The sequence below is a fragment of the Bison bison genome, unplaced genomic scaffold, assembly GCF_000754665.1.
Source record: "Bison bison bison isolate TAMUID 2011002044 unplaced genomic scaffold, Bison_UMD1.0 scf7180017864384, whole genome shotgun sequence".
Lineage (NCBI taxonomy): Eukaryota > Metazoa > Chordata > Mammalia > Artiodactyla > Bovidae > Bison > Bison bison.
In genome coordinates, this window is record NW_011494956.1 from 7,066,846 (window position 1) to 7,085,317 (window position 18,472).

At 38.0% G+C, this 18,472-nt stretch overlaps 1 protein-coding gene across 4 annotated transcripts in view; it reads left to right on the plus strand.

The window, feature by feature from the left end:
* SLC9A9 (solute carrier family 9, subfamily A (NHE9, cation proton antiporter 9), member 9) overlaps positions 1 to 18,472 on the plus strand; it is a 656,333-nt gene that overhangs the window by 46,109 nt on the left and 591,752 nt on the right. For all 4 annotated transcript variants that reach the window (XM_010858137.1, XM_010858138.1, XM_010858139.1 and 1 more), the window contains 2 exons: positions 8,701 to 8,778; positions 10,270 to 10,346. In XM_010858137.1, coding sequence (XP_010856439.1) covers positions 8,701 to 8,778; positions 10,270 to 10,346 — 155 coding nt within the window. The remainder of the gene's footprint in view (positions 1 to 8,700; positions 8,779 to 10,269; positions 10,347 to 18,472) is intronic.

Here is an 18,472-nt window from a genome sequence, read left to right on the forward strand (position 1 = left end):
GCGTCTTTTAATTTCATGGCTGCAGTCACCATCTGCAGTGATTTTGGAGCCCCAAAAAATAAAGTCTGACACTGTTTCCCCATCTATTTGCCATGAAGTGATGGGACCAGATGCCATGATCTTCGTTTTCTGAATGTTGAGCTTTAAGCCAACTTTTTCATTCTCCTCTTTCACTTTCATCAAGAGGCTTTTTAGTTCCTCTTCACTTTCTGCCATAAGGGTGGTATCATCTGCATATCTGAGGTTATTGATATTTCTCCTGGCAATCTTAATTTCAGCTTGTGCTTCTTCCGGCCCAGCGTTTCTCATGATGTACTCTGCAGATGCAAAAACACAGGTTCACTTTTGATTTTCTATATTTTGTTGTTTTCAGTTGATCAGTTATGTCTGAATCTTTTGTGACCTCATGGATGGTAGTCCTCCAGACTCCTCTGTCCATGGGGTTTTCCAGGCAGGAATACTGAAGTGGGTTGCCATTTCCTTCTCCAGGGGATCTTCCTGACCTAGGGACTGAACCCACATCTGCATTGCAGGCAGATTCTTTACTGCTGAACCACCAGGGAAGCCCCTTACTATTTTTGCTTCTCTGTTTATTGAGTTTCAGGTAAGTAACAAATAATTGAGCAAAGCATATCCCAAATGCAGTGCTAAGAAACTGTTTTGAAAAATTATTGCTTATCTGAAGTTCCCATTAAACTGGGTGTATTTTTACTTGCTAAATCTGCAGTCTTGTACAGGGAAGAGCACCTCCTTCTTATACCACACTTCTCCTTAGTTTTCTGTGGCCCTGACCCTCATTCTGCTTGTCTCATGATTGCTCACTCATTGTCCTTTCCCATGATAGTACCACCTCTTCCCATCCCAGGGTCTGTTCTTGATTTTCTTCTCTTTCCTATAGTACTTACTCCTTCAAAGGTCCTGCCTATACTTGACAACTCCTTTCCTCTATGCTGATGATTTTGAACCGTTTCTCCTTGGCCCACCTGTCCCCAAGCATGTATTTCCAAGTGTGTCACAGACACCTCAGACTCAAGGAACCAAGACTTCAATTAGTCCTGAGCTTTCCTGACTCCTCTTACCTCTGCCAAGTCAGCTTCTCTTCAATCATTTTTTATTCATCCATACTGCTAAGTGCAAAAATATGGGTTCCTTCTGTTCTTTTTTTATCATTATTTTTGCCTCTCTATTTTACCTGCAAGCTCTGCTGCTCCTCCTTGCCATGTGCCTGGCTTATTCTCAGTAAATATTGTTGAATGGATGAATGTCTCCTGGGTCTGTTTCTTTCTTTCCATTCTGTGATAAACACCTTCATTCACATTGTTGTTACCTTGTGCTCATTCTGGCAACCGTGGCCTGATAATGGTTTCCCTTCATCCAGGCCAATTACTTAGGGCCCTTCAAACCAATCTACCTGAGACATCTTTTTTGGGGGGAATTACTTCAATTTATTTTTTGAGTAGGTAATGCATTCATGTGGCTCACATTCAAAAGGTACAAAAGGGTATGTTGAAATCTTAAAGTTAATGATACTTAAAGTTATTCAGTGTCATCTCTTATGCCAATCTGAGTTTTTAGTTGATAGTATTTATTAAAATTTTTGTTGTTGCTGAGGTAGAGTTGCCCATCTGATTTTGAGCTAGTTGAGACATAGATACAGCAATGAGAAAGATGGAGATCAAAAGCTAGGTAAAATAATGAGGCTCAGTTTGTAAGCTGGCTTGCTCATCTTTAGCCCCAGAATTAGAAAGACTTATCAAACCAGCCACAGATCCAGCTGGACAGAAAGCCTTCCCTATGTTTGGGAGGAGCTAGGGGCATCCACTTTGAGCAAACAGGCTGATTTCAACATGGAGAGAGAGGAGGCTGAGATGCACACTCTCAATTTCTTTTCTCCAACTTAGATTGGTCACTCTCTGTGTCCTGGGGAGGATGAGTGAACTATGATGAAATGAGGGCCAGGAGTATTCAATTCTGTATGGCGCTCCCCAGCTGATGTGCTGATGGATTACAGCTGCTCCACAGGCTTTAAATCCCTTCATCCTTGGGCTGAGAATGGTCAGAGTCCCAGTCTCATCCTTTTAGCCCTGAATTGTCTTACCAGGACCCTAATTTCCCCACAGTTTCCTCCACTGACCAAATATAATCACTTTCTGTGTGTATGTAATGATGGCAAAAATCCTGGATGCACTGCACTAAGCAGCAGTCACTCTGTATCTATAGATAAAAGCCAGGGCGAAGAGAGTCATCCTTCCCTAAGTAAATACAGAAAAGCCTTCTCCAAGCCACCACCCTTCCTGCCACCAAGTTCTAATCCCTGGTCTCCCCAGAGGCAACTGATTGTATATATATATATATATATATATATATAGAACATGGTAACAATGGTGGTTTAGTCACTAAGTTCGACTCTTGTGACCCTATGGACTATATAGCCCAATAGGCTCCTGTGTCTGTGGAATTTTCCAGGCAAGAATACTAGAGTGGGTTGCCATTTTCTTCTCTGGGGGATCTTTCTGACCCAGGGATCGAACCCAGGTCTCCTGCATTGCCCATGAATTCTTTGCCATCTGAGTCACCAGGGAAGCCCCATATATAACATATATGATAGTATATATACAATTTACAATAGTATGTGTGTGTACACACACACATATATATATAATATGCAGGTAAATATTCTACACTTCCTCCTTTTCCACATAAATCTTGGAACAGGCCAAATACTTTAACAGACTACCCCCAAATCTCAATGTGAGGTGAAGTGAAAGTCATTCAATCATGTCCAACTCTGTGCAATCCCATGGACTATACAGTCTATGGAATTCTCCAGGCCAGAATACTGGAGTGAGTAGCCTTTCCCTTTTCCAGGGGATCTTTCCAACCCAGGGATCGAATACAGGTCTCCCACATTGCAGGCGGATTCTTTACTAGCTGAGCCACAAGGAAGCCCAAGAATACTGGAGTGGGTAGCCTATCCCTTCCCCAATGGATCTTCCCAACCCATAAATCAAACCCAGTGTCTCCTGCATTGCAGGCGGATTCTTTACCAACTGAGCTATCAGGGAAGCCCAAATCTCAACAACTTAGTACACTAAAGTTTATTTATTGCTTGTGTTCAAATCCACTGTGGCCTTTGCAGTCTTCTCCAGAGGCCAGTAATCATTTCCAGCTTCCTTTAATCTAGTGGCTCTGCCACTCCCTAGTATTTGGGACCTCTGCCAGATGTTCTCTGGGAACTAACAATGGCAGAAAGACAGAGAACATAGGAGATCTAGGGGATTTTATAGACCAGGGTTGGAAAGGTCTCTAAAGACAGAGAACATAGGACATCTAGGGGATTTTAGAGACCAGGGTTACTTATATTACTGTTATCCATATTCAACTGGTCAGACCTTTGTCGTATGTCACACACGATGACAAGGAAATGTAGTCTAGGTATCTGTCCAGGACAGAAAAGAAAAGAAGTGTGGTGAGAACATAGCAAGTTTTATTACACATGCCAGATGGACTGTTTTACACCTTGCTGTTTTAGCTTCACAACAAATTTTAGAAAGCAGCTATATCAGTTCCTAGACAGTTTCCTCAGCCTTTCTAACAGTTGCATAGTATTCAGTTTTACAGATTGTAGTTGACCCTTGAACAACACAGGTTTGAACTGTGTGGGTCCACTTATGTGCAGATTTTTTTCAATAGCAAATACCACAGTCCTACATGATCCACAGTTGGTGGAATCTGCAGAGGCAGAATCATAGATAAGTAGGAGTTGCAGAAAGAGAAGAATCTCATATACAGAGGGCCAACTGTGAGTTATACCCAGATTTTCGAGCATGGGGAGTCGGCACTCCCCTACCCTGATCAAGGCTCAATTGTATACTGTGATTTTTTAACCAGTCTGTGGCTCAGCCATCCTCAATGTTTTCTTTTTTTCCCATTCATCCATCTGCAATGAACACTCTTGTCCTTATGTCATTTCACACATTTGCAAGCATATCTGTGGGATAAATTCTCAAATTAGGTGTTGCTGAATCAAACAGTATGGATATTTGACATTTTGATAGCTGTCGCTAAATTACCCTACTAAAAAGTTATACAAATTTATACTCTCAATAGCCATTTTATTGTTTAATCTTGCTGGGTAAAACATTTCTACTTTTCTCTGTGTTTGAATGAATATTTCTGTGCCTCGTGCTTCCAATCCTCAATCTATTGTGTCAATAGTTTCTTTCATTTCAATTCAAGAACAGTGACCATTTCTTGAGAAACAATCAGTGTTGGGTACCACGTAGACCCCTTTACATCTCTTATTACATCTAATCATAAAAAGCAAGTCTAGGAGGTAGGCAAATTACAAATGAGGAAACTGAGGCTCAGAGAGATTAAGTAAGTAGACAAAGCTCATCTAATTTGTAGGTGGTATATTTTCATTATATATTCTGAAGTTATTCATCTTTTACCCCCTCTGGTACCTCACACCAAAGCATAACCTAGGGCAGAGGAAAGGAAACACTCATTCTTATGTTGTCTAGAGCTGCCTTCCCTAAGCAAGCCAAGATTTCTTTGAAGTCTTCTATATATATTAAAAATGCATGCAAGTTTTGATTTTCACTTTTAAGTATATCTGCATGCTTAAAATATTCAAAATATTTCAAACTACTTGCTCTTAAGTATAACTGAAACTTCAGGAAGCCGCCAGTTTCCCCTGTGGCTTGGTGAACCCTGGCCCAGTGCTCCCAGGGCAGACAAGGGAGCATGGTTTTGTATGTTGGTGCCCCATGGAGAGGCTTCTATTCATCCTTCAAAACCCAGCTCATGTGCTGCTTCAAGATCAAGGCTCCCTGCAGGGTCAGCAAGCCCAGAGTGCTATCTGTCTTCTAAAGAACTCTGGATTGCAGCAGAGAAGGGGCTCACTAGATTTCTAATGAACAAATCATTGCAGATAAGCAAACACATTATTGTGTTAACTACTTTTATTTTTCCAAAGGAGTCGGGAATTGCCAAAATAATGAAGCCTATTTCTGAGTGCCAACCTCTCTTAAACACTCCTAAATCTTGGTTTAAGCAGTTATGTTAGCCCAGTTCTCAACTGAAAAGCACACGTTTAGTTTGCCCAGGCATACACACCCCGTTCCCAGTGATATCCCTGTCACATTGATTGACACCGGGCATGCCTTTCATTTCTTCTCCTGTCTCTGGAAAAAGGGCATAATTGCATCTGCCAGCTACCACGCAGGAATGCTGTCAGAGTTGATGAAACAATGTTTTTAAAAGGCCTCTTTGGAAGGAATATGCCACATAAATCACAGTCCCCCATTAAAGTGGTTGTTTTAGTGCTTATTTAGTTAGTAGTTGCATAGAACACATACTTTTTCCCAGGTAATTCATATTGAGTCACTGGATACCTTAATACTTAAGCCCAAACAGAATTTTGTATCTATAACCTTCTGATGACCTTGAGAGTTGAACTTGGTAGCTTTCCTTTCTACTCTTGGAAGTTTCCAAGTTGATTATCTCTCTGAATGTATGTCTGGGCCATTCCTAGCCAAACACTAGTGCAGATTTGAGATAATAGATAAAACTACTGCACCCTTGTAGTGGTTGGACATACTGGTATTTTTATGTCTCATACTATCTGATATTTTAAGAATTGAATCCCAATATTTTAAAATCTCAGTTTTCATGACGCAGTCATAATTCTACCATTTGAGTGGCAGGTCTGTTGCTCCAAATTAATCATTCCTTATGTAGGGCGATAAACCATCTAAAAACTGAATGGTCTGAAGTTTTAAATTCTAGTACCTGTCTGTAAATATACTGTCCCATAGTTACTGGCCACAGAAAAATAAAAATTTCAGTCCCTCCGTTCCAGTAGTCTCCAGTTCAATTGCTCAATAGATCATATGACCCATGGCTACTCTATTGGGCAGGACAGTAACAGAATACTTCCACCATCACACAAAGTTCTGTTGGATGGTAGGGTCTCTAAAACTTGTATTTTAAGAAATGTGTATTTAGCTTTCTGTCCTTCCATTACACACCTCTCTTAGATTTTTTTCCCCCCTCATACTATAATGAAAACTTTTAATTGTTTGGGCTTTTAAACCAGTCTCACCTCCAAGGCCATGATTTGAACACAAAGTCTGAAGAAGATGGCATGTGGAACCGCCATCTGGAGGCTGGTGCAGTGGCAGATCCAGCCATTTCTGAGAAATTATCTGGGTTTGGAGATACTCCCAGAACTCTGATTTAGCAGTTCCTAAGCTTATAGCAAGTCTGAAAGGAACACAAATCTGTTTTGTATATACAAATAAATCCTCGTACTCTGCATGCCATTCTCAGCCTGCCAGTTTCATCTGCCTGCTCCAGAAAATATAATTCAATAGCACATTAGTTAACCTGCATGCAGGGAATGGGGCACTCTGATTATTGAAATGTTCTGGTTGAGTGATTAACCTTATTTTTGCAGAAAAACTGCAGAGGCGAGGGATTTTCTGCCCAAGATGTTGTGCCACTGTAATCCTCTCTTCCAGATGATCACAGATCACAGCTATATGGCTTCACTCCTCCAGAACACAGAAATACATCTCTTTGCAAAAGCCTTCAAATATGCAATTGATAGACTCTTGAAGAGGCCTCAAAAATAGATCAATAATGGTGTTTTAGATAATCTTAGAAAAAAAGAGTAAACTTAGAAGGAGAAGTAATCTCTTTGCCCAAATGTTGCACAGCTGTAACACTTAAGAGTTCCTGACAATGGGGCAGTTTCTTCAAATCATATAACTTTACCATATTAATTCAGATATTTCCTTTTCTTTAGTAATGAATTCTTAAAAGTGCTTGCTAGATGTTAGGCAATGCTGCAAGAGCTTTACAAGTATTAATTCACTTAATTTTTCCAACCACCTTAGAAATTAGGTATAAAATTATTGTATTCATCTTAAAGATGAAGAAACATGAGAGGCACAAGAAAGCTATGGATGGGCCAAGCTGATCTACCCGAATACTCACTGGTCCAAGAGGTTGTGGCATCAGTGAGAGAATAACTAGGTTTATAAGTGGGCACCCAACTGAGTTACATGGCTCCTACTTCCCCAGCCTACCCCTTCCCGAATATTAGATGGGTAGAGTCAAGGAGCCAGTGTGGGGAAGGGAGAAGAGGGACTCTGGCAATGCTCAATTAGGCCCAAAGTAAATAGTGGAGTTAAGAAAAGCTTTTCTTAATTTTTACTTAAGTAATTCTTACCTGTGATATGTAAGGTTTTTAGGGATATATATATATATATAAAATTAATTTCCTGGTGGCTCAGATGGTAAAGAATCTGCTTGCAATGTGGGAGACCTGGGTTTGATCCGTAGGTGGGGAAGATCCCCTGGAGAAGGGAACGGCAACCAGTGTTCTTGCCTGGAGAATTCCATGAGTAGAGGAGCCTGGTAGACTACAGTCCATGGGGTCGCAAGAATCAGACACAATTGAGTGGCTAACATTTTCACTTTTTCATAATTCACTCTATTTTACTAGATTTGACTTTCAAAGGCAATTAATTTTTTTCCCAATTGAGAAAAACGTATCGAGCAATAAGCTAGCCCTGGGAGGGTGAAAGCAACACAGAATTGACCAAAGCATCACTGTGATCCTTGATGGGTCCCCAGTCTAGTGGAAGAGACAGTCAAACAGAAACTGATAAATTATGTTATGAAATATATGCTACAAGGGAGGGTATAGAATGCTGAAAGAGCACAGAAGAAAGTACAGTCGGTTTTAACTGCGGAAATCAGCATGCTTCAGAGAGAAGTAGTTTTTGAGAATCAGCTTCAGAATGAGCAAGAATTCGGGCAAAAAAGTATAGAAAGTGTAGTTGTAAGACCTGTACGTCTGAAAGGTTTTGATGAGTGTTGTAATGGTAAGAAGGCCTTAGTGGAGAAATAATGAATGGCAGTGTGTGTGTGTGTGTGTGTGTGCGTATGAGAGCGAAAGACGGAGTGTGAGAGAAGTAGAGAAGAGGATGAATCTAAGGAAGCTTTTAAAGATTAAATTAGTTTTCATTTTCAGACTACTCAGCACAGAGCATGTATTGGATTCAAGAATTTCTACATCTCATTTCATCATACTTCACACTAAGGAATTTTTGCCAAGTTTATTTTACCATTTAAGTAAAAGCCAATAAACAAACACTAGAAAAATCCTGTTTCTCTTTCAAATGTGTTTTTCCAGAGTCTGGAAAATATTTTGAACTTTGGAATAGGATAAAGTAGGGAAAACTAAGACTAAATTTCTAAAAATGTTTTTATTTGGGAAAATTTTAAATAAATCCTGTCTGAAGCTAAAATGTTTGAACGCTACCAATCCCCTCAACCAGAAAAAAATAAAATAGAATAAAAGCTTTTAAAATATGAAGAATGAATAGCTAATCAAAATAAAAGCAAAAAATTTTCTTTGCCTAGAAAGGTTTCATTCAGATTTTATGTTGTTCATATTAGCTACAGAATGGAACATAAGTTTTACATTTAAAATATTACTTTATAAGTTATACTCAATCATAAATTTCTAAGTTTGCATTTTCTCTTATTTTTATCTCTACTAATTTAATAGCATGTTGATATGTCTCATACAACTTTAGCAAAGACAACTGTAACTTTTTTTAAATTTATTTTTATTAGCCCAAAAGAGCATCTTCCTAACTACATATTTGTCTTTTTTGGCAGATGACATTTGATCCAGAAATCTTCTTCAATGTTTTACTGCCGCCAATTATATTTCATGCTGGATATAGTCTAAAGAAGGTAAATATACAGTGATTGTTTTTTTCTTTTATCATTAAGTAGAGAATCTTGCCAGCACTAATGAAAAAAAAAAAAGCATCATTTTATTTTACGTGTTTACCTATTTGGTAAAAATACCATTATTTTAGATTATGTGATGCAGATTCAAATCTGACATGCTTAGAATTCTAAACTGGCTCTGTCCAGTATACTGATTGATAGTCACATGCAGCTATTTAGCCCTTGAAACTTGACTAGTCTGAATGAAGATGTACTTTAAGTATACAATATGCACTGGATTTTACAGGCTCGGTATAAAAAAAGAATGTAAAATATTTCTACAATGTTTTATATTTATTTCATGTAGAAATGATAATTTTTGAATACATTGTATTATCAATGTTCATTTTACTTTTTAAAAACTTATTTTAATATGACTACTAGAAAAGTACATATGTCATTTTATTTTTTTACATATGTCATTTTAAATGACATATATGGTTTACATTATATTTCTATTGGGCAATATTATTCTAGATGATTATAACCAAAGAGTTTGCTTTTAATTAACATTGAGTTTATAGAAAGTTGAGTCTCGCATTTTTTGCACTTGCAAAACATGACTTATGTGTAGCCTCAACATGTACATTTCCTAAATTAGTAATTCACACCAACATCTACATGCTAGCCTCCCCAGGGCCAAAGATCAAGGCTCCAGTCTGAATGAGTTTTGAGATGCAGAGTTAATGTGGTTGCTTTCCTGCTGCCCACCCCTAACTCCAGAGATTCCTAGGGCTCTCCTCCCTTTGGCCTGTGGGCTTCAGCAGCCTTTACTTGTTCAGTACAGACTTGATTTTCTTGTGTACTTTGGGCTCCCTCTTGCTGTCAGTTCTGGCTACTTAACTACCATTTACAGAACTGGAAGGGAGTTTTTCCAAGCAAGCGTTTGAAAAGATTTAGAAAGCTGGATTTATTCCGCTCATCCTTCTTCATCCAAGCCCCAAGACTAAGCATCATTTTGTGTGATTCATTAAAATAAACTGTTGTAGGTGATTAAGGTTTGGTTTCATCACTTTCAGAAAAACAGTAAATCAGAGATCCAATAAAAGTCAAACGGCAACTTAAATCTTTTAGAACAGTATATTTAAAGTGCTAAAGGGGTTTCAGTGACAACAAAACTTCTTAAAAACTCTGTCTTCCTTTAATCATTCCAGAGTCCTGCCTGACCATTGCCCCAATCCCTTCCTCCTCTCTCAGGGCCAGCCAGTTCTGACATGTCACTTTCCAGATGTATTTTTTCCCTATTTGTTGGCAACCTCTGTCCTTTACAGTGTAAATCAGTTAAGTTATCTTTGTACAATAAGGCCAGCAACTGAGGCTCCAAAAACAAAATCGGCCTTAACAGTGAGGAAAGGGAGAGGCTGTGAAAACACATGCATTTGTTTTTATTTCTTGTTATGCTAAGAAGAAAAAATCCGATGTACTATATGAAATCTATCTTTTCCTCCCCAGAGACACTTTTTTCAAAACTTGGGATCTATTTTAACATATGCCTTCTTGGGAACGGCCATCTCCTGCATCGTCATAGGGTAAGTGACATTTGGAGCTTAAGTTCCAGAAGGCTGTGGGGCCAATCTCACATTTCCTGGCCTCACACTGTGTGGGTGAATTTTTTTTTTTTTCAGTATATCACATTTTGACACTTTTTTCTGACTCAATTCCAAGGCTTGCATGTCTTCTGAGAAACACAAGGCTTCAAATCAAAGCAAACTAGAATTAGATTGTTGGATTTTCTCTGTGAGTTTTGAACTTCTGACTTAGACAATGTGGCTAATTTGGTTTGAATTATGTGAAGCACATTGCCTTTTTTTGGCATAAATAATGCAGATAAGCACACACTGTATTCTTTTTCCATCTTTGCAGGATCTTACCTGAATTTGACAGGACTACAATAGTAATATATGTCAGGGGTTTTCTTTCTAAGGGAAAGTTAACAAGAGAGCAGTCTGAGACAGACATTTCTAAATATCAGCAGAGTTGTTTAATGCTGGGATGGCTTTTTGGTCGATACACTGTAGAATGCAGACTTGTTTTTTTCTCATTATATTTTATTGGTTATGCTGTGAGCCCCAAACTCTGGCTTGCAACTCATCATAAAGCAGAATGTGGTGCAAAATAGTGAAGCCAATCCAATTCACTTACAATTCTATCCAATACATTAAATCTCTGCTGTAGAAAACACATCCAGCTGCTCTGACTATGATGGTGTGGATGTCTTAAATTGTCTAATACAGCCAGTTCTACCCTGAAATTTTACTGCATACAGCTGTTATATCCCTAAAACAAGAAACTGAGGCTAAAAACACACATTAGTCACTCACCCAGCCCTTTCCTTATGAAGTGTTTAGTGTGTGTCACTGGAAGGCTAAGGAGCTATCATTACTTGGACCTGAAAATGGGGAGTAAGGGGGGTTATGTTGAATTCACTCTTAAATTTTTATTGGTTCAAGCCTAGAACAACTCAGGCTACATTATATGAAAATGTCCAGCATGGTTAAGTTAGTGAGGAAGCTGAAGATTTTAACAGCTGAAGCTGGAGGCTTGCAGAGATGTAGACTGGGGACCCTCATAAAGTCTGGACAACTAAGGGGTCTATCAACTGTTTGTGATTGAGAGTCACAGTGCATTGGATCCTTCTGGAAGCTTGTTCAAGGGAGGGCTTTTCTGCTCTGTGAGTATGCCATAGCTAAATATTCAAACTTCAAATCTGGCAAGGGCCTCAGAGATCTGTGTGATTAAACTCTTCCTTCTGAAGATGAGAAATGTAACATCTTGAAAGGCTAATTAATTGTTTCAGTCTCACCATCTATAAGTAGTAGGACCTTGGTCAGGACAAAATTAAAAACTGCTGCTCTTGATCCAGCAGCTTTTGCTATCACCCTCTCTTTATTTAACAATTTATCTTTAATTCCTACACATCCCTAATCATTGTTCCTATACATCGACTCAAGACTCTGAGATGTGTAAACTTTCAACAGATACTTATCAGTTTATAGCAAAGATTGATTTTTATCAGTTCTATAATATGGAAATCTGAAATTTATAATAGATCTAAATTCTAAACTTGTAGCCAAAATTATGGCATAATCAGTTTCATTATTACTCTGTTTCCTTGCATAACTGACTTCAAGTATACTTGTTTGTGCATTTACATAACATGCTTTTGCTATTATTAAAACTCTATACATCTCTTTTGTAAAGCACAATATATAGTGTGTGTGTGTGTGTGTGTGTATACTAACATGCATGCATTGTATGTAATTGACTTGTTCTTAAAAATTTCAGTTCAAGAGATCCAGTAATATGTATTTATTGGAGCTGAGAAACTCTTCTAATTGATTTTTAAGGCCACAGTTAACCATTTATAATAGAAAGTGATTTGAGTAAGATATGCAGCTTGGCAAAACCTTTAGAACCATGTTCTTTGCTTGAACAACAAAAATTTATAGGGTGCCTTCCTATTGTGGATCATTAGATTGAAATGCAGAAGGGATAGATAAGTTAAAGATTTTAGGATCTTATGCAGCAAGGTAAAGGAAACCCTTAAAGAGCTTTAGCTCGAGAGTGACAAGATCAGATTTACACTTTGGGAAGGTCATTCTGGTGGCCATGTGAAGTGGGAAAAAGGCAGCAAGGGGACTATTTCTTGAGACAATTTCCAAGCTAGGTTGGAAATGATGAGGGCTTAGTATCAGGCAGTGGCAGTAAAGATGGATATCGAATCATTAATTTATTGAAATCCTGAGAGAATGAGGTCATGCAGAGCAAGTATGTGGAGTGAGAAAGGTAGGTATCCGGGCAACAGCACTATCTGAAGAAGGGGAGAGGTGCCCACAAAAGACTACGAAGTACTGGGCCAAATAAACAGGAAGCAAACCAGCAAGGAATGTCTGGAAAACAAAGAAAAAGGTAGACGGAGGGTGGACCGTGTATAACACAGGAGTGGTTAAGTGGGACAGAGGTAGATCTCCATTGGATTCAGTCCCTGGGAAATGATGGGTGACTCCACACTTGTGCGATGGGCAGAAACAGAGGAAGAACATTGGCAGGTTCGATTGCTCAGGGTACTGTATGATGACAAACAATCATTGTTTTATGCTGCTCTCCAGATACAATTTCAAAAATTTTGAAGTGAAGTTAGTGGTGGTTTAGTCACTAAGTTATGTCCAACTCTTGTGACCATATGGACTGTAGCCCACCAGGCTCCTTTGTCCATGGGGTTATCTAGGCAAGAATACTGGAATGGGTTGCCATTTCCTTCTCCAGGGGAACTTTCTGACCCAGGGATCAAACTCACATCTCCTGCATTGGCAAGCACATTCTTTAAAACTGAGCCACCTGGCAAGCCCCAGCTTAATTTATAGGTATGCTCAAAACATTCCATAAGCAGCACCTAAGATAAATTTTATTTATGCTTAAAGCAACTAAATTACATAATAAATCCCACGACAAACAATGTGGGTCTCTTAGATAAGGAAATCCCCCATTTCCTTCTTCAGGGGATCTTCCCAATCCAGGGATTGAACCCAAGTCTACTGTATTACAGGTGGTCTCCTGCATTGCAGGCGGATTCTTTACCAACTGAGCCACCAGGGAAGTTCACTGAAGGAAAGGCACACACTTAAATTCAGACCAAAATGATACTTTCATAATTTGGTAACTCCCATTTTGTGAATCACTCGAATTTAAACTTAAATCTTAGAAAACAACCAGTTCTATTCTCCTGATAAATTAATAGTGACAAGAACAATACAACAAACATTTATTGAAAGCTTGATATGTACCATGCCCTTTTAAAAACTGCTTTACAAGGATTATTTCATTTAATTCTCCAAATAATCCTATTAAGTAGATACTATTATTACCCTCATTTAACAGTTGAGACAGCTGAGGTTCAGAGAATAACACAGTATAAGTAGTAGGGCTGTTATTAGTAACCAAATAGTTTGGCTCCTGAGTCATATTCTTCATGCCAAAAAATTGCTTTACTTCTATTTTTATTAGCACAAAACATTTAAAATATTAAAATAAAAAATAAAATGGTAGAATAAATATTTACTAACATGCCACATGTTTCTTTATTTATCCCCTTAAAAGTTCTCATAGACATGAGAGATTTTTATCAAGAATCCCATCTAAAAAGAAGTCCACATTTTTAAGGGGAAGAAGGAATGCCTGAGTTTATGCAGATATATTTATATTTGGATAAAATAGGCAAGAGGAGGGACTGAGGACAATCAGTTAGAATGGAGGCTGAGAATAATTTTAAAAAGTGGGTAGATCCTGCGTAGTGATTTAGTGAAGAGGGATGAAGAAGTTGGATTTTACATACTATAAAGTGTGTTAGTCCTGGTGGGTATTAGGAATATTGTGCAATTTTCCATGTTGGAGATCAGTCTCACAGAGTGATGTAAGAGAATGTGGGAACTGGAGTGCTGGAGAGTCAGCTGACAGATGCCCGTGAATCTCAGGATCAGAAATGTATGAGGATGTGAAGATCATGAAGAGTGATTGTGGAATATGCATGAAAACTCAGCCTGTGGGCCATGATCTTCTCCTGGTAAACCCTGTAACCAAACTACAGGTTAGTGCTAGAGCTGGACTCAGATGTTCTATAGGATTTGAGATTGTTGAGTCCATTTAAATGAAAAAGCTCTTAAGTTTTATTAACTTCATTTCATTTAAAAAAATTAGGTGTAAGTCATCTTTCAATTTACATGGGAAAGTTTAACAATATCCCCCTGGGAATAAAGTCGAAGAAATTTTTAAACATTTTTTTAAGGTTAAATTGTTCATCTTTTCTAGTTGTCTCCCCCATTTTATCACTTAAGAAATATTTAAAATATGTCTCTGCTTTTAAATAAAATCCATGTATTTGAATTATTTTGCTATTCGTTTCCTCCAGCTTTGAGAGCTATTCCTTTACTGTTGACTCAGTGTCTCCACTTTCATGGTCACATAGGTGTATCATCACAATGCCAACCTACCTAGGGTTTACTGGCATCATGTTTATTTTTGTCCTAAGAACTGATCAGTGTCTGTGAAACACTTCTTTAAGAGAATTGAAAATGATATACTTTTAGCTTCTCTGTTAAGGACAAATTAAAACAAGTACCACAGCTTAAAAAAATATTTTGAAAAAGGGGGTATGGATCTAAATGATGAAGAATGGGGTGTTAATTTTAAGAAAAGCTCACTTTTTAAATTGCATTCCATGTGCCAGACATTGACCTATGCTTTTTACAAGTATTATCTCATCTTATTCTCATAGTGCCCCTATGAGACAGGTACTATTATCATCTTTCTTTTACATGCAAGGATGCTGAAGTTGAGACTTGATCAAGGTTACATAGCAAGTAAGTGGTAATAAATGGCACAGCCTGTCTGACTTGAGAACAATACTCTTAGAGTCTCTTTGTCTTCCTCCTAAGATGAGGCATTATATTTCCTATAGTGTTTTGCAATTAATAATTAAATATGCAAGACAAACCAAGCCCTCAGTAATTTTATATTTTCACATTTATCATTGTTGCTATTTGTCACTCAGTCATGTCTGACTCTTTGCGACCCCATGAACTGCAGCATACCAGGCTTCCCTGTCCTTCACTATCTCCCAGAGTTGCTCAAACTCATGTCCATGAGGCAGTGATGCCATCCAACCATCCCATCCTAGCAATTATGAAAAATATGAATGTTTGATAATGAGCTATGAATATAACTGCAGTGTAGAAATTGAACCTGTCCTTTCTTACTGGAGATAGTTGGAAGGATGGTATGACTTCATTTTACTTCCTTAGAATTGCTGGATTTGGGGTAACTCACTCTGGAAAGCCTGGATTCAGGTGTGAGGTTGTTTATATTATTCGTATCAACATTCTTCAGGAATGTTGTTTTACCTGCTGGACTCTCTAATACGCCACAGAAGCGTGCCTGACACAACCCTCTTGTGTGATCATGCCCGCTGAGCTGGGGCCTGTAGGCCTGAGCGCCCATGGAGCTAGTTATGGAATCAGTGTTTCTCTGTCCTTGAAAGGAATAAGGTTTGTTGATGTTCAGCAGTCTCAAAAGGCTGACTCCTAAACCTGGAAGAAGGGACAAGGGTCTAGAATCAAAACCTGAAGAAGTATGGTTCATGGATGGAGGCCAATATGTCAGTGCCTTAAGCTCTAACGCTGTAAAGAGAATGATTTACAGCAGTTCTTAGTTACTAATCCAGTTCTTAATCCAGGAAACACAGACCATTAGATGTGCATAGAAGGACTTCAGCAAGGCAGTCAACCCCCTTAAATCATCCATGAATTTTTTATGAGAGAGAGTCTATATAGATTTCACTGTTTCATCAGCTTTGCTAGGGAGTTTTTTTTTTTTTCTAATTTTATTTTATTTTTAAACTTTACATAATTGTATTAGTTTTGCCAAATATCAAAATGAATCCGCCACAGGTATACATGTTGCAGTTCCCAAAGATGTTTTTCAAGAACCTAAGCAAAGAGAGAGCTGGGAAAGGAAGGATTTTACACATCTCCATGTTTAATTAGAACTGAAGAATTCTCTAGACTGCATTCAGGGTAGCTCTAAAGTCCGAAAATATGTGTGCTATTATTTTATCTGGACTATAGAGTAATAACAATAAACCAACTATTAGGTATTTGCCTGTGTTCCCAGACTTGGTGGCCATTCTGTATCCATGCCTAAGACTGGAAGTGCCGGTGGTAGAGTCTACAAAATGATATTCATTTTTACAAATGAAAAATCGTCTCCAAAGCAATTGTTCCTTGTAATTTTTGGCAATTTAATTGGAATGATATGAAATTCTACTGTAGTCTTTATTTTTATTTTCCTGATTGTTAATGAAATAGATTATATTTTCATATGATACCTGACCAAACTTTTTATCCATTTTTCTAATGAATTGTTTTATTATATTTTTATTATTGTTGTTTTATCATATTTTCATTATTTTGCCTGGTTTCCTTATATATTCTACATGATGATCTGTACTTAGTTACAGATGCCACAAATATTTTCTTCCAGTTTGTGTCTTATGCTTTTACTTTTTTCATGATTCTCTTAATGAACAGAATTTTTAAATTTTAATATAGTTAAACTTATAATGTTTTTCTTTTACAGCTAGCATCTTAAAATTTTATTTACTAAATCCTTCCTGGCCCCCAAACCAGAAAGATATTTTCTTCTAAAGTGTATTCAAGTTTTACCTTTTGTAGTAAGTCCATTTTCTGAAATAGATTTTTGTGTATAATATGCAGTAGACATCTAATGAATTTTTTTCTCTCTCAAAGTGACAACTAATTATTCTAACGTCATTTATTGTCCTGCCCCACTTTCCCCCCAGATCTGCAGTGCCTCCTGCGCTATGTTGTAGTTTCTGTTTGGGGCCATTAATTCTTTCTAATTGATCTCTAATCTCTCCCTGCACCAGTACCACACTGTCCTAATTATGATAGCTTAATAATTAGTCTTTACCCTTCTTCACGAGCATCTTGTCTAATATTATTTCTTTACTCTAGAATATAAATTTATTCCAATGTTTACATTTATGAGTAAATAATTTTAAAATTTATAAATACATTGTTACATACTTTGTACATATTTGTATATCTTATATTTCTTTTTTTTTAATTTTATTTTATTTTTAAACTTTACAATATTGTATTGGTTTTGCAAAATATCGAAATGAATCAACCACAGGTATACATGTGTTCCCCATCCTGAACCCCCCTCCCTCCACCCTCCCCATACCATCCCTCTGGGTCGTCCCAGTGCACCAGCCCCAAGCATCCAGTATCGTGCATCGAACCTGGACTGGCAACTCGTTTCATACATGATATTCTACATGTTTCAATGCCATTCTCCCAAATCTTCCCACCCTCTCCCTCTCCCACAGAGTCCATAAGACTGTTCTATACATCAGTGTCTCTTTTGCTGTCTCGTATACAGGCTTATTGTTACCATCTTTCTAAATTCCATATATATGCATTATATACTGTATTGGTGTTTTTCTTTCTGGCTTACTTCACTCTGTATAATAGGCTCCAGTTTCATCCACCTCATTAGAACTGACTCAAATGTATTCTTTGTAATGGCTGAGTAATACTCCATTGTGTATATGTACCACAGCTTTCTTATCCATTCATCTGCTGATGGACATCTAGGTTGCTTCCATGTCCTGGCTATTATAAACAGTGCTGCGATGAGCATTGGGGTACACGTGTCTCTTTCCCTTCTGGTTTCCTCAGTGTGTATGCCCAGCAGTGGGATTGCTGGGTCATATGGCAGTTCTATTGCCAGTTTTTTAAGGAATCTCCACACTGTTCTCCATAGTGGCTGTACTAGTTTGCATTCCCACCAACAGTGTAAGAAGGTTCCCTTTTCTCCACACCCTCTCCAGCATTTATTGCTTGTAGACTTTTGGATCGCAGCCATTCTGACTGGCGTGAAATGGTACCTCATGGTGGTTTGGATTTGCATTTCTTTGATAATGAGTGATGTTGTGCATCTTTTCATGTGTTTGTTAGCCATCTGTATGTCTTCTTTGGAGAAATGTCTATTTAGTTCTTTGGCCCATTTTTTGATTGGGTCATTTATTTTTCTGGAATTGAGCTGTAGGAGTTGCTTGTATATTTTTGAGATTAGT